We start from the raw sequence: 15,837 nt of genomic DNA on the forward strand, positions 1-15,837 counted from the left end.
ATTCTTTCGCGCTACAATACCTCCCTGGAATCTACAAAAGTCATCAAATCTCTCGTCTCCTCCAACGGTAGGATTAGTGGCTGGGAGCGAAGTGTCGGGCAACGACGAAATGTGGAATAGCGACGAGTGAGCAGCAGGAGGCATTGAGATTGTGGCAACTGTTAAACAGGGAAGCGCTTGAGATGCAATGGTGCTATGCCACGTTGAAACCACACTTTGTCCTTACCACCACAACCTCGCCATCTCCGTTCGTTTTCCAAAACGCACTTTGCGAATGGGTAAATTGTAAATGTGCTACTAACGTGGAATGGTACGTTAGCGGACAACTTTAATCAAATAAGGTATGGACCGACTATGATTTATTAAAACAAAATGACATATATGGATGTATACCTTTTAAGCTTACGAACCTAAATGACATATGCTCTAAGTTTAAGGAACCAAATATGTAATTTTCAAGTTTATGGATCTAAATAGTATCTGCTCCAAGTTTAAGGATCAGACATGTATTTTACTCTCTTTTTTGTGTTGACACCACATTCACACGTTTGCTAGTGTGATCAGTAGTTAATACTGTCTCCGTTTCATAATGTAAGATGTTTGACTTTTTTTGGTTGTAATATTTAACCATTCGTCTTATTTAAAAATTTACTACAAATATAAAAAATGACAAGTCATGCTTAAAGTTTTTTTGATAATAAAGTAAGTCACAAGCAAAATAAATAATATTTCTATAATTTTTTCTATAATTTTTGAATAAGACAAATAGTCAGATGTTGTAACAAAAAGTCAAACATCTAAAAACGGAAATGGAAGGAGTATGTCACATCTAAAACACAAGTAAGAGTTGGACGATCGTTAATAGGGTTACTTACTATCTTCATGGAATTTGACCAATCCTAGTCTATCTTGATTTACAGATTTATGAGCCTAGGATATGCGAAATTTCATTCGAGATAGTTATGTTTTGGGTGAAGGAAGTAGGTAAAAATCCTATTTGAAAACACGTGTGCAAGTACATAATCGTGGCCACCTCTACGATTATTTATATGCAAGAGCACAATGACTCTTCACCAGGTTTATTTGTACTTTAAAAATTAAACACAAGAAACTTAATATTATAATGCTTGATGTAACTATGCAAAGTTTTGATCAGTTGTGTTCATGTAATCAAACTTGTAATTGGAGCCTAAAGTCTAAAAAAATATCCACTTACACCCCAAGTCCAGGGCCTCGTTGTTTTGGCAACTTCATATATAAAATTTAAATTTTAAAGTAGAGTTGATTTTAAGATATTTTTATCGTAGTTTATTTTATAGCATTTGCTTTTGAATGTATAAAAACACTACACAATAATTTTATCTATAAATTATTTTTAATTACAAATATGTTGTTTTAGTTATGCTTATTATAAGTGAAACGAGGCTGCTAATTTAGATCTGAAAATGAACATTGAAATTATGAAATTTCATTTTCATATTGGTTCACCCTACTAGGATTTACAAAACCGATAGGGATTGGTCCGTGTTTTGCTTCCCGACATAAACTGCTCAGCAGTCTTTCGGTCTAGTTTAAAAAAAAAATAAACTGAAGTTTAGAATTCTCGGCAAAATCTGTCTAGATTTTATTGTTGTATCAATACTTTTAAGATATCCAAAGATACCGCTTGCTACACGCATCCCGCGGATACATGGGTGATCGTCATCTATGAATGAATGAAAAATAATTTATAAATTATATATATATACATATACATATATATACATATATATATATATATATATATATATACATATATATATAGCTAAAAGCTAAGTTTAAAAATAAACTTTGGTAAAAAGAATCTCAAAACTCTAAATTTAAAGTAAAGTTAAAATTTGGTTTGTAAATAAGAAAACATCCGTATTATCGTCCCGGTCCATGGATGAACAATTGAACATCGGCAGGACGGCAGCGAAACCGGCGGCTTTAAAAGAAAAGGCCTCCCCCACGTCACTCGACTCATCATTCGTAGGCCCACCAGTTCATCTGGAAAAACTGCTCCTCCGCCTCGCCGCCGCCGCCGGAGGATGGCCCAACGGCGGTACACCGAGCAGGAGGAGGCGCTCGAGATCAGTTCGCTCCGCCGCATCATCGCCGCCTACGCCGAGTACGCATAACCCCGTTCCCCTCCCTCTTCTCACCCTCCCGCTCACAGCTCAGAAGCTCGTCTGCCCCGCCACTCCTCGCCGGGCGGCGGTTGGTTGGTCGCGCCTAGAAGCGGAGCTCCGTTCTAGCAGCCCCGCTGTGTTCCGAGCTGTGGGTGTTTGTTAGTTTTGAGGGGGCTACTTAGTTCGAGTTGATGATGCTGCTTCTGAGTTATAGGGTTTAGGGATTGTCGCTGATTCGAGGGTGTGACATGCTGGCCGGAGTTGTTCTGTAGTAACCGGGGAACACCCAGCGGGAAGGGCGGGAGGCTTCGTGGGGAGTTCTGCTGCAGGCTACGCTGTGGGAGCTCGCGGTTAGAACCACCCATTATACTCTCAGTCTCGGATGGTGAATTGAGAGATTTGATGAGTTGTGCACGGAGGTTTTGGAGCGGTTGCAAGTTCTGGATCCAGGATAACCATGTTAGAAGCCTGAACGTTGTTGATGGGATGGGATGAATATTTGCATTGAACTCTTCATTACTCATGCCATTTCAAAATATAATGTGTATTTTGTTTTAGCGTGACAAGGCTTTGACCAAGAATCAATGTATTATTAGAATATAATTTTTGTGCGCAAAATTAATTAATATTATTAGATTCATATTTAAAAATATTTTCTTATGATTATAATTCTGTGTTCTGACAATAAAATATGCCTTATATTTTGAAATGTAGGGAGTAACATCTTGATAAACCAACTGATAAGTGTAACCTTTAAAAGTTAAAATATAGATATGAACACGTGATGTTTCCTGGCATTGCTATTAGAAGATTGCATTGAAGACACATTATATCTGTCAAACCTTGTTTCCTTTGTTTCCTTTTAACCTACTACCTCCTTTCCACAATGTATTTAGCATTGTCTAGATTCATATGTATGTTAATGAATCTAGACACATATACAAACTGTATATATAAATCAATAGATGAATCTAGGCAAGGCTAGAAATGCTTATAATATGAAAAGGAGGGAGTATCTTCTTAGGATGCATGCAATCAACATTCAAAAACATTGACAGCTAATAAACGGCTAAAGTAGTTAGACCTTAGTGTTTGAAAATGGTATGGGCAAATTGGCCATCAAAACTACTACCATATCATTATATATTGAAATATTCAGCGAACATATGAACACAGTTAGAAAGGCAAGGACATTATTGGAGACTTTGCCCATGTCCAAACTCCAAATGAAAATATATAAGAATGTGGGCAGTACAATGGCTTTTAATTTTGCATAGTTGGTGACTTGGTGGCATAGATAACTGGTGTCTGTGGATGACTAGATGGGAACAATTTAGCTTTTTTTGCAAATTTTTTTGATTAAATAACAATATTTTGCATTGCTATTGTGATAGTTATCAGGATGCTGCAGAAAGGGATGTCAAAAGATATGAGCGATCATTCAAAAGGCTTCCTCGTGCCCACAAGGTTTGTATTTAGCATCACCACCTATTACCTTTTTCTATGTTCAACCACTACTACCTCTTTGATTATCACTATGGATTTCGTTTTGACATATCTAGGTTGTCAAGCTCTGTATGCCCATTCACATATCTTATGTCTTTGTTGTGTAGGAACTTCTTTTTAACCTTGGTCTAAAGTACCAAAGGCTGAGATGGTAAGTAAATTATTAATGTTATGGGCTCGATGCTTATATACCTGTAGTACTAGTTATTAGTTCCACTGATTGTTGCTTAAATATTTGAAATGTATCTTTGCAGTAGATATATTTGGCATGCCCAAAATCATCTAATACATTTTACATGTCTTCTATACTATACTTTATTGATTTTTTTTCTGAAAAGTCAACGCATGCTGTTTTAAATTAGTTATTGCCAATCTTTCTGCTTACTGTAATAGATTTTATTATAGTTATATAATTGTGTTATTTCTTCACAGGTGTATATCCATGAATGCATCGTTCATCATGAACATGCTTGAGGTATGTTATAGTGTGTGTGTGTGTGTGGTTTTATTTCTTTCTTCTTTGCAGTAAGTTAGGTGAAAACTGTGTATGCATGGTGTTATTATTAAAAGGGGTATAACTGCAGGCATTTGAGCCTCCTTTCGACATGAGTCAGTATGTAGATGTGGATGGCCATGATTGTGGAGAGAACATGCATGGACATTGTCATGAAGATTGTGCTCATTCTGTTGAGAGGGGTGATTGCTTTAGAAGCTCTGTCTCCCTAAGCAATTCCGAGTTGCATCAACCGGATGGTTGCCCCAGAAAAGATGACAAGGCTCATGAACTGTCAAAAGAAACTGGCAACAGGGTAGGCCTTATGCATTGGTCCTCTTTTTTTTTTTTTAATTTTTTTCCCTAAATGGGCGCTTTCAAGTTGAAGCCAATTTACATTACAATATTTGTGATATTGCATTATTTGATTGATTTAAGTACCAAATAGGATGGGGTAGTTGACATGGAAGGTTGTTCCCAGCCTGTTGGTGACAAATTGGAGGCATTGCAAGGTGTAGATAAATCATGTAGTAGTGATAAATCTGCAGATACAGAAGCTAACTGTCAAGATACAGATTGTGTTGCATGTTCTGCTGATGAGAATGTAAGCTCCACCTGCAAGATGTAAGCTGTTGTGTATTCCTTATAATCTACAATTGAATGATTCAGAACATAGCTTTCATGCTTGAATTTATTACTGAGTCTGAAGGAGCAATGCATTGTCGTGGCATTCTTGTTATCTTCTGGTTGCAGAAGGCATTACTGATAAAAGCCTAATTAATTTGTGTTCACTATCTCCTGAAGTTCATTCAGTTATTGTTTTACCAATGTTGAACCTTGGGACCGTATATCGCCCAACATTTACATGTAACTTTCAGTTTATCAAGCATTACCTTTTCTTCTGCTGATAATTTTAAGTAGACACCAATATTTATAATGAGATATTAATTCTTGTTATCTTATTTTAGGTGACAACTCGGCAATGCATGGCTCCATCCTTGCAGTTGAATGTTCCTCCAATTGACGTTGACAAGGTAACGGATTATGTCAACTTCTCATTTGACATACTTCCAATAAAAAGTGCACTTCAATGTAACTTTAGCCAAAAGTCATTTTGGCTGACCAGAAAAGTTGTTATGGATCTTTCCTGATATATGCGATGCTACTGATTTGCATTATATGTTGATTTTCCTTTTTCTACTAGATCATGCTATATTTTGCTGATATTGTATGCGTGTCTGCAGTTTCTTGCACATTCACCTACTTGTACAGTTGTTACTGAAGCTGACATATTTCCTGATAGATGCTGTTTTATTTTTTATTGTATATTGATTTCCTTTCCCCCTTGGCCTCATAATCGTAAGTGTTCATTAATGCTATATTTTGCTGATATTGTATGCATTTGTGTAGTTTCTTGCCTCTTTGTCTACATCGACACTTATTTACCAGCTTGCATGGTTTCTGGACACTCTGTATAGTTTGTAGCTTCTATAATCCATTTTATTCTGGTTTATTCAGGTTAGATGCATCATACGAAATATCGTCAGAGATTGGGCTCAGGAGGTATTTTCTGTGCCATTTTTGGTTCACCTACAATATAATTAAATGGAACTTCTGTCTGAATGTAATGATCTAATGCCAAAGGAATATTACCCTTTTTATTATTAAAAATGCTGTAGGGTCAAAAGGAACGTGATGAGTGCTATAAGCCCATCCTGGAGGAGCTAAATCGTCTATTTCCTAACCGAAGCAAACAGAGGTAAACATGCATTGTTACCAATCCCCATGTTGGGTCAATAATTTAGAGCTATCAAAATTGGATGACTGTTTGGACATCTTGTCCCTGTGTGTTCGCATGTCCATGTTTTTACTATGGATGATTGATGCAAGCATTTCCTTAAACCTCAAATACAAATGGAAGTTACAAGCTTCACTTTCAGTCAAGCATTCACTTATGTTTGCGTATTTGTTAAACTTCGTAGGCCTCCTTCATGCTTAGTCCCTGGTGCTGGGCTTGGGAGATTGGCTCTTGAGATATCCACTCTGGGTAAAACAAATGTTCAATTGTGAACGAGCTAATGCCATATATTATAAAAAATTACATAATTCTTTTTACTCTTGAACAGGTTTTGTGAGCCAGGGAAACGAGTTTTCATATTACATGATGATTTGTTCAAGTTTCATTCTAAACCAGTATGTCCGTCAAAGCTAGACATATTTAAAAAATAATCAGCAGCTTACATGATCATGTTGATTATAACATAACAATATTTGGTCATGTTTTATCAGCACTCAAGAAGCCAATGAGTGGACTATATATCCTTGGATACACAGTAACTGCAATTCTCTTTCAGATAATGATCAGCTCCGCCCTGTTTCATTTCCTGATATTCACCCCTCATGGTAATAAGGCTCTGTTCTTTTCAGCTCATTCACTGGATTATTAAAACATATTATTTGCTTCATACCTCAACAGATATGTTTTCTCAAAAAACTTTCTTCTATTGCATTGCTTAGACTAATTATTTTTAGCTATTTGTTAAGCTTATTTCTTAAAATATTTGATTTATCCATATAATCAAGTAGATAATCCAATAATCTGCTCAATAATCTAAGTCAAATGGACTTTTACCAACCATTTTTTTTTCTCATAAGCATCAGTACACTTGCAAAATGCTGTGCTTTCATTCATCGATGTATGCTTGGGTGCAATCTGTTAGTTGTGTGTAATGTAAGGTGCATATAGGACGTTACCATTGATCAAAATATAATTATGTTGATTACATTTACAGATAATTTATATGGGAATCTATATTTACAAGAGGAAGCATCAAATATGAAAATAAAACAAAATGGATACGCAAGAATATGAGACTTGACAACTTTAGAAATTGAAACATCCTGTCTAAACTACATTGTATTCTAGAATTCGAGTACTGTTTGTGCTGTAGGTAGAAACTGAAGAAATGTTCCTGTTGAATGTTTATTTATACCCCTTGCAAAAAGAGAGAAATTGGCTGTTATCTCTTGTTAGGCTTTACCTTGGCATATTTAACTTATGTTTTCTTTTCTGTTGACAGTTCGGGGATCACGGAAGGATTTTCAATGTGTGCTGGGGATTTTGTAGAGGTCTACAATGAGGAAAGCCAAGAATGTAAGATGACCTGGTGTCCTGGTCTTCCTAGAATAGCAAAATATTAAGCAAAGTAGGAATTGAAAATGATCTCGACAGATTTCTGTAGCTACACTCGTGAGTAAATAGTTTTTACCTGGCTTACCTTGTTAGGGGATATGCATTAATCAACTTAGCGCTGTTTGTACAACCATAATGTAGAAGTACCATTTACCCTTAGTTTTTTGTGGCCCAATGAAAGGCATGCCAGAAACTGAACATGCAGTTGGACAGTGGGATTAAATAACAGTTGAAACACGTACTTTGGAAACAAGATTTTTGCATTGGGGTTAGTCTAAGCATATAAATAGGGTGACAGTTGTACAGAACCAATTTACTACCAAGAACGAATGTGTTCTGGTGGAACCCCAGAAGAAGAGGTCAATTCTCAATTGTGTTCCAATTATGTTTCTGTCAGATTGTTTCAATTTTAATTCATAGCCAACAAGGGAAAAAAGTTCTCTAGTAGGCAAATAACATATAATAATAATTTATGGAGGTCATGTTTCTTGTCACACATATGAAGTACATCCATTTTGGGGAATATATTAATTATTGTTATTGTTCTCTTGTTTGCTTGCTTGTATTTATTTTAGAATACTTAACTAAATCGAGTTGAGACTTGAGAGTAATGCTTTGACGTTCTTCAAAAACCAAATTGCAAATTAGACAAGAGTAGTGTGCAGTTGCAAACTAGGTCCTAAATCTTATTTATGATGTGTTTTAAAATTTATTATGGAGAAGAAGGAAGCAGCTACCTCAAATTAATCATGTAGGCTGTTGAAGCATGCATAACTTTGAAACCGATGGTTATTAGTTGAATTCAATTTGTAGTCTGGTAATTTGATTATGGCTTTGATATGTCCATTTGTTCCACTTTTATTTGAGATATGTATGATCAGCAAATGCCAATTTTGTTCCAGAGATTCTTACAGTACTCATTTTGTTCCAGGTGCATGGGATGCTGTTGTAACGTGCTTCTTCTTAGATACGGCGCACAATATTGTTGAATATATAGAGATCATATCAAAAGTTCTCAAGGATGGTGGGGTGAGTCTCTTATTATAGGATTGGACTCTGATAAGCTATTCCTGAAGAATTAGTACTACAAATTCTGTTCCCATTTATGTAGGGAGATCTATAATTCAGCATATGTTGTTTATTTACTGTTTCTTATTATCTGCTGTTAATACCTGTCCAATTTCAACCAACAGGTGTGGATAAATTTGGGTCCTCTTCTGTATCACTTCGCTGACTCCTATGGGCCAGATGATGTAATTAGTTTTCTCCTTCTATTATACTAGTTGAATGAATGAACACTATGTTAATTGAAGCCTCGAATGTATGTTACTATTCTCACGAGGGAACCTAATTTATCTCCTTAAACACAGGATATGTCTATTGAACTAAGTTTGGAAGATGTGAAAAGAGTAGCTTACCATTATGGATTTGTGATGGAGGTGAGAGTTCTGCATTTAATTTGCTTTGTGCTATAATCGAGGAAAATCAAAATATGCATGCAGGTGCATATATGCCAATATGTTTGTTTGTACATGTGCACATTATAAAAAAGAACAAAGATGAAATACTGTGGATAGTTTCAAAATATGTGGAAACTTATGATTAGACAAAAAAAAAAATCTGTAAACATCCTTCAATTTTTCCCCTAGTTTCTTTTTGCATTCTGCAGTGCGCATATAACTTATATCTTATTCATTTTGCAAATGTACATTTCCCAACCTTTTTCCAGAAGTATGTTTCTTATAAGGTCATAGGTATGCAAAATGAAATAGGTGCAAATTAAAGTTCAATTCGCTATAAATAGTGTAAATAGTGTAAATTTTATTATTTTCATTGATAAACTTTGTGTGGTTTTCAGGTGGAGAGAATGGTAGATACCACATACACTGCAAATATGAAATCAATGATGCTGGTAATCTTCTAATATCTACAATGTGACTTAATCTTCAAATATCTAGGAAGTGATTGAACTTATGGGGATTTTTTAGAATTGTGTATTGAAAGCCGATTATATAATTGTGTTTGGTGCAGTTGGAAACTTCAGTCATTTCAACTTTTAGATGTCAACTTGTTCATCAATCCCTTGTAGACTCATATACTATCAATCATGTATAGTACATTCAACAGGCATATTAGGAGTGTTAGGCATTGTGCAAATTCAATTGTTGTAGGAGCAGAATGTTAGTGGCAGGGTGAGGGAAAATACATGAAAGTTCAATCTAATAGGTTACAACTTTAATGAATTAGAACATAGGTCCAATGCAACTTACATCTGAGGAATTGTGTTTTAAAATGATTCCTTTTTTTCTAAGAGACCAACTTCCAGTTGAAAGCTCTGCCTCTGCATTGACTAATGCAACCATGCAAATTTTCAAAGCTGTCAGCTTGGAATACTTAGGATTCCAGTTGCACTTAATTCTGTTGGATGTTTGACATCAGTAGTTCAGTAATCGGTACCCATCAATTTATTGTGCATTTTACCAAGCTTCTTGATACCTGAATTTATTGCGCATTCTACAACCTTATTGATATATTATCTTTTCTATACTGTGGTTGAGTTGCAGAATCGGTACCGTGCGGTATTTTGGACGATGAGGAAGAATGCATCTCGATCAAAAGCTCAAAAACATTAGTGAGATGAAGATCCTCTGTTGGAATGGTTTGCCGTTGGCATGCAGGCTATATAGATCAAATTTCAGTCCTGTGGTGAACTGGTGATTCTATCCCTGTTGGGAGGCCGGGACAATACGGATGATCCATCCATTCCTTCACCATGATATGAAACCTTAGCAAACTGTGATGTGATCGATTTAGATAACTAATTCAGTTGCCAGATATCATGGATAAGATTAATAGAATGTGCTTACCATTACTTAGGGGAACACTGATCTCCGTCTTCGCAAACATTTGAATGGCACGGGGAAAAACTTGTGATAGTATTAGTTGGCTAATGGGAGCACAAGATATTAATAAGTCAGTACGTGTTAAAACTGTACAATAACATTGAATCTGTAAACGGCAAATCCAAAGAGCTGCACATTTTGGACTGTATTGTACTGTTAATTTCTCGTGTTCTCGCAATCCGCGTATGGACCTGAGAATTCGCGATACCAATTTTTCCTATGATATTCCGGGCAACATGATGATAATTTTTTTTGGAAAATGGATTCGATTAAACCTAGCGTCCACAAATTTGTGGGGTTGTGTTAAACGGAAAATCGAAAAAAAGGGAAAAAAAATACAAAAATTTTCGCCGTTGCCGGGGATCGAACCCGGGTCACCCGCGTGACAGGCGGGAATACTCACCACTATACTACAACGACTTTTGTTATTCCGATTCTTGGATTACTTTTAAATTTGTTACAACTGTTCTTACTAGATGTTCACCACTACATCAACGGTGGGACCATGGGAGTATCTAGTAAAGAACGGTTGATTAATAGTTCGCGGATAAGTAGAGAACAACGGTGCCATTTATCTGACGTGGCTCCTCCTTTCAGTTTCTGTTCTTACACTGGAACTGCATTAGCGAAAATCATAAAGGCCTTCATTTACATCTCGACGGCTGCGTTCTTTTTCAGTTTTAAAAATGAAAAATTATATGATTTTTTTATCTATTTAATGGTATAGATGTTGTAATTAGCTATTACAGAGTTAAAAATACATTTAGAAAGAAAATATGATAAATTATATATAAAATCTTTCTTTAAAAAATACTCTAACCGTTTAGGAAACATGCAAGCAAAAAAACAAAAAAAAAAGAATAATCGGGGAAAAAACACAGCCGCATTAGCTCAACTTGGTTGTTAAATCACTAGCAAAATGGAATGGAAGTCTAAACAACGGAGTATACCAAAGGAAGAAAGAACGTAGTTCACGACTTCGCAAATGTTTCATTCCGACTCCGTTTCTCAAAATTGGAAACAATTCTGAGAATTCAGGAACCTTTGTTTTGCTGTACGAATCCTGGGTATATCTTCATTGAAACTTGAGGAAAATTCTCGTAAGAAAGGGTCACTAATAACCATCGATCTCAGGCGCCTTGTATTAGATCTCAATATCATTGCGGAGGTAGGACCGATCCAGGTTTTTATGTATCAGACGGTACTATAGCCTAGTTAGAGAGTTATGATCGCTGGAGGTAGTGAATTGATCCAGATTTTGATAGGTTAAACGACAATACGAGATGTTCCGAGGGGTCCCTACAGAAGATAACCACCGACGGACTTGCCTCACTGACCCATGGGGCCCATCTATCGGTCGGACCGCAGCTAAGGCACCCAGCAGGCGGCGGCTTTCTAGCGAAAATTGAAGATTAAAATTTTAAATTTTAGTTTATAAGCATAAAGAAAAGAAAAAACGAGTATGTCGCTCATTTTCTAGTTTTCAAAACCTAGGTGAAAAGTTGAATTATTGAATAATCAAGCTAGAGATTCTACGAGAAAATATAGTCGTGAGAAAGTTTCCAAACCGACCCATAGCCCTTATCCATCCGTACCCAACATTCTCAGTCGAGGCTTGGCAAATTTCTGAATTTAATAAATGGAGAAAACTGAAGAAATGAAGAGGAAGAGGAGGAAGAAACAAAGGTCTCACAAGGCTTCATGAATTTCTATGAACCGACGAAGAACAAACAAAAGGTGGCCTCACCCTCATTTGTCTGATGCAGCGAGGTGTCAGTACGCTCATGGAGAGAGGAAGCCTACAACTACAATCACTACCACTGAAGCGGTACGTGAAGCCTGGTGCTTCAAAGGCAACGCAGTAGAGCACAATTTGCACATCGATGACGGGTTGGTTGAAGCTTGACGACAAAGATAGCAGCACACCACACCACCAGTGTGCTTGCTGCTCTCTCCCCCGGAAAGTCCGCCCAGCCACTCCACCCAAAAGCGCACTAGCTCGCCGATTCGGCCGCGCGACCTTCCTCTGTCTCTGTGTGTTGCGCGGCACGCACGCGCTGTCTGCCATACTGCCACTACACAAACGGGCTCTTCACCCACACACAAACGGCCACACACCTCCGCCTCCGTCGCGCCTAGTCCACCTCCTTTTTCTCTTTTACGCTCGCGACCGTTGCCCACAACATGCCACAAAGAAATTCAGTTTTACGCAAGGTACTACCTCCGTTTATTATATCGATGAATATATATAATTTATATACATATTTAGATTCATTAGCATTTATATGAATATAGACAAGACCAGAAAATCTTACATTATGACAGAGAGAATCAATTATTTCTTAGTTTTTACATTTATGATTTTTAAAATATTTAGCACATATGTTTTTAAACCGTTAAATGGTTTCTTTATAATAATTGTATATAGAAATCCATCATCTCACGTTTGGTTTTAATTTGATAACGGTTAATTTTATCGTTTATATTATTTAACAACTACCAAAAGAATAGATAATATTTCATCTTACTTTTGTGAGAAGTTGGTCACCTCACATTTGATTTTTAATTTTATAGTGTTAATTTAATAGTTTATATTATTAAACAACTATAAAAATTAGATAACCTCTACTGAGTAAATTTTTAATTTTATGACTGCTAAATTCATTCTTTATATTTAATGTTAAATAGCTATTATTTTATGACCGCTAAAATAGCTATTAAAAATCTGACTGGGAGCGGGAAAAATGTGATCGCCGTTGCCGGGGATCGAACCCGGGTCACCCGCGTGACAGGCGGGAATACTCACCACTATACTACAACGACTTCTGTGCTGCTTCATGAGAATATGCATTACATATAATTTCCAAAGTAGAAATCAAATTGCAGGCGATTGGTTCTTCCTTCCTGCAATCGTTAGAAAAGGCTCCAGGGAGAAAAACATTGATTATCTCAGTTGCAAATTAAACAGTATATATACATATACACACTATATCTCTGCCATTAAAAGTGAAGTCGTCTGTGCTCTTTCCTATCCCACTTCTCACAAAAAACACTGTTTCCAAAAAAAACAAAATAGGTAAATTCTTTTAAAAACGTTTCTATTCTCTCTATTCATGGATAGTCTATAGGGTCAGTCTCAATGCATAATTACTAAGATAGTAAACTAGAACTAGGTAACCGAGCTAGATTAGTGTCATGTGGGATAAAATCTCTCTCATCTCATGAAACTCTCTGATCCAGCCAAATCAGTAATTTTACTGTTATGACATCTCACACCCTATAAAACATGTATTGAGACTAACCTAATCAATTATATGGATCTAGTACTCCCACTAGCTTGACCGTTATTCCAACACATAAAGCACGCCTTTATTTGTACTTCAAACAAGAGTGGCAGTTTTGCATTACATGTGACACTTCGCTTTCTCGTCATGAACTCCCCACTAGTAGGTGTTTTCTCTTCGCTAGTGGTTTTTCGTACGGCCACTTGTACTACAAACACACAAAGCGACTCGACTGAAATAAAAATGTCCAAGAACACCTGAAACCCCCATCCGATCGTGCGCTAAAGATGACGCAAAAGCGTACCATCTGCACGCACAGATTTCTGCACTGGTCTTCACTGGGCGTGAATGGCACAATCCTTGGGCTGAAACCCAACCCTCCCAGCCTCCAGATCGTAGACAACCTCAACGTTTTGCATCTGGAAGCTCCCAAGAACTGCTCCTGGCCCATTCGCGCCACCGACATCGCCTTCGTCTTCATCGTCGCCGTCGTCGTCGTCCATCCTCTGGAACAGCAAGCACTTCACCACCACCGAGTTCCTGGGCGCCGTGACCGCGTAGTAGCAGCTCTCCTTGGGCAGCGTGAGCTCCACATCGCCGAGGAAATGGAGGCTCAGCAGGGGCAGCTCGTCCTGCGTGCATGGCGTGTGCGTGCAGGGGATCTTGAAGCAGAGATCAAACCCCGTCCTCATCTCGAGGTCGTAGGATCTCTCATAGGGCGTGGCAGAAACAAGGGATGCCAGGATTGAGGTGTAGAAGGGATCAGGGAGGTGGGTGTACGTCGTCCCGGTGTCGACGATCATCCCGCCATTGCCCTCCGAGTCGATGCTGCTCAAGCTTGGAGCAGCAGCAATGGCGGCACCATCTCCAATGCTGACACCCTCCAGGCCAATGTAGTAGAAATTTGGGTTGGTGATGCTCTTCAGCATTGGGGTGAAGAGGAAGTCGCCCTTTGCGGACAGAGCAAGGTCTCCCATGATCAGGGAGCTGGTGAAGTTAGGGTTCCTCGCGAACCGGAACCCCAGGAAGCAATGGGAGAAACCCTTGTCAAGGAACCCTAGCTGGGACGGCAGGGAGAGCCTGCCCTTGCCAAACCCTGCAATGCCAATTGGCTCCCTTATGGAGCTCCCCACACAGCCAAAGCAGAAGCCAGGGAAGTCCAAAAGGATGCCAATGCCAAAAATGCTTCCATGGAGTGTTACAATGTCCTTTGAAAGGGAGCCAAGGACCAGTGCTCCACCACCATAGGTGTAGGAGAAAGGTGGGCAAGGTCTAGTGCATAGACCACTCATGAAGGAAGGGATTGCGCAACCCGCTGCGGCGCAGGGATCATGAGAGTTATCAGAGCTATGGATGTCGACGCAGAAGCGGCTGCCGCATAGTTCCCTTGTGTTTGAAGAGGACTGAGATGGGGAGAAGGTTGGAGTTGGCTTTGAGATGCTATGCTCATTGCCACACTCTATGCACTGGTAGCTGGTGTTTGTGCCACAGGGAACCCAGGTGAGGTCACTCCCTGTGTCCAAGTACACCTGGAAAACCTGTGGGGGCATGCCCAGGTTAAGGGAAAGCAAGTAGCCATCTATATATGTTGTTACTGGTTCTATAATGTCCAGGAAGTCAAATTTTGTGGAGTTTATTATCACCATGGATGGAGCAGATAGAGATCTAACATGGCTAAGGCCAAGGACCACACTGCTATGGGGCTTGTTGTCTTTTGCATGGGAATTGAAGTTGATGGCTAGGAGGCAAAGAAGAATGAACAAGTAAACGGAAGAATGCATATTGTGTGTGATAGATCAGGAAGAGGAGAAATAGGACTACTTATAAGCTTTAGAAAGCTGAACACAAGAAAATTAATTTAAATACATTCTAGTTGGAAACTAGCACTATTCTGTATGCTATCTGATGGAAGGCACTTAATGATGCAGATAATGAAATATTATTATCGGCGTGAAGGCACTAAATAAAAAGGGATGGGAGGTGCATAGGAGCTAATGTACTCATATAATGATACGAATTAAAATGGAGCTATTTAACTGTTGCAGTGTTTAGTGTTTATGGCAGTTTGTGTGTCCTATATATCTCACATGATGGGAGTTTTGTTTTGTTCTGAATTGCAAGGAGCACTTCCCCAGCACCTCATTAGCTGGTATCTCTAAGGATCATAGAATTTTGATTCACTGGTGACAGCTGCACCTTTTTTCATCCATGTGAGTTAGTTAATTGAAGGAATGTTAGTCCTACAGCCACTTGCTTTTGTTAGTTGTACTAGAAATTGTGCTATATTTCAGACTCCTTATCTTACTTT

The 15,837-nt window shown here is 38.1% G+C and overlaps 2 protein-coding genes and 2 non-coding genes across 5 annotated transcripts; 1 reads left to right on the forward strand and 3 right to left on the reverse strand.

The window, feature by feature from the left end:
* The first annotated feature begins 1,978 nt into the window (after positions 1–1,978).
* LOC102701822 (carnosine N-methyltransferase-like) lies at positions 1,979–10,462 on the forward strand. 2 transcript variants are annotated; one of them, XM_006654569.3, is made up of 18 exons: positions 1,979–2,149; positions 3,545–3,617; positions 3,764–3,807; positions 4,089–4,131; positions 4,241–4,465; positions 4,598–4,753; positions 5,118–5,183; positions 5,668–5,712; positions 5,829–5,908; positions 6,132–6,196; positions 6,276–6,342; positions 6,439–6,552; positions 7,230–7,303; positions 8,274–8,371; positions 8,536–8,595; positions 8,713–8,781; positions 9,201–9,254; positions 9,907–10,462. In XM_006654569.3, the coding sequence occupies exons 1-18, from the start codon at positions 2,070–2,072 to the stop codon at positions 9,973–9,975; spliced, it is 1,482 nt and encodes a 493-aa protein (XP_006654632.1). In that variant the 5' UTR covers positions 1,979–2,069; the 3' UTR covers positions 9,976–10,462. The 2 variants fall into 2 exon arrangements, with proteins under 2 accessions (XP_006654632.1, XP_015693339.1); XM_015837853.2 differs by lacking the exon at positions 4,598–4,753 and having other exon boundaries at positions 2,001–2,149; positions 9,907–10,461.
* Positions 10,463–10,593: 131 nt separating this feature from the next.
* Positions 10,594–10,665, reverse strand: TRNAD-GUC. The gene has a single exon. It is a non-coding gene; the product is annotated as a tRNA-Asp (tRNA).
* A 2,331-nt stretch (positions 10,666–12,996) lies between these two features.
* TRNAD-GUC lies at positions 12,997–13,068 on the reverse strand. The gene has a single exon. It is a non-coding gene; the product is annotated as a tRNA-Asp (tRNA).
* A 462-nt stretch (positions 13,069–13,530) lies between these two features.
* On the reverse strand, positions 13,531–15,310 carry LOC102720151 (probable aspartyl protease At4g16563). Its single transcript, XM_006655411.3, has one exon. It carries the CDS (start codon positions 15,308–15,310, stop codon positions 13,865–13,867), a length of 1,446 nt encoding a protein of 481 aa, XP_006655474.2. The 3' UTR covers positions 13,531–13,864.
* Positions 15,311–15,837: the final 527 nt, after the last annotated feature.

Source organism: Oryza brachyantha, chromosome 5 (assembly GCF_000231095.2).
Source record: "Oryza brachyantha chromosome 5, ObraRS2, whole genome shotgun sequence".
Lineage (NCBI taxonomy): Eukaryota > Viridiplantae > Streptophyta > Magnoliopsida > Poales > Poaceae > Oryza > Oryza brachyantha.

Bases quoted from the DNA above. Each gene is read 5' to 3' on its own strand.
- LOC102701822 (XM_006654569.3), top strand. From the start codon at position 2,070: ATGGCCCAACGGCGGTACACCGAGCAGGAGGAGGCGCTCGAGATCAGT. The intron at 6,197-6,275 runs GTAAAACAAATG...ACTCTTGAACAG, and splicing joins TCTTGAGATATCCACTCTGG to GTTTTGTGAGCCAGGGAAAC. The intron at 8,372-8,535 runs GTGAGTCTCTTA...TTCAACCAACAG, and splicing joins AAGTTCTCAAGGATGGTGGG to GTGTGGATAAATTTGGGTCC.
- LOC102720151 (XM_006655411.3), bottom strand. From the start codon at position 15,310: ATGCATTCTTCCGTTTACTTGTTCATTCTTCTTTGCCTCCTAGCCATC.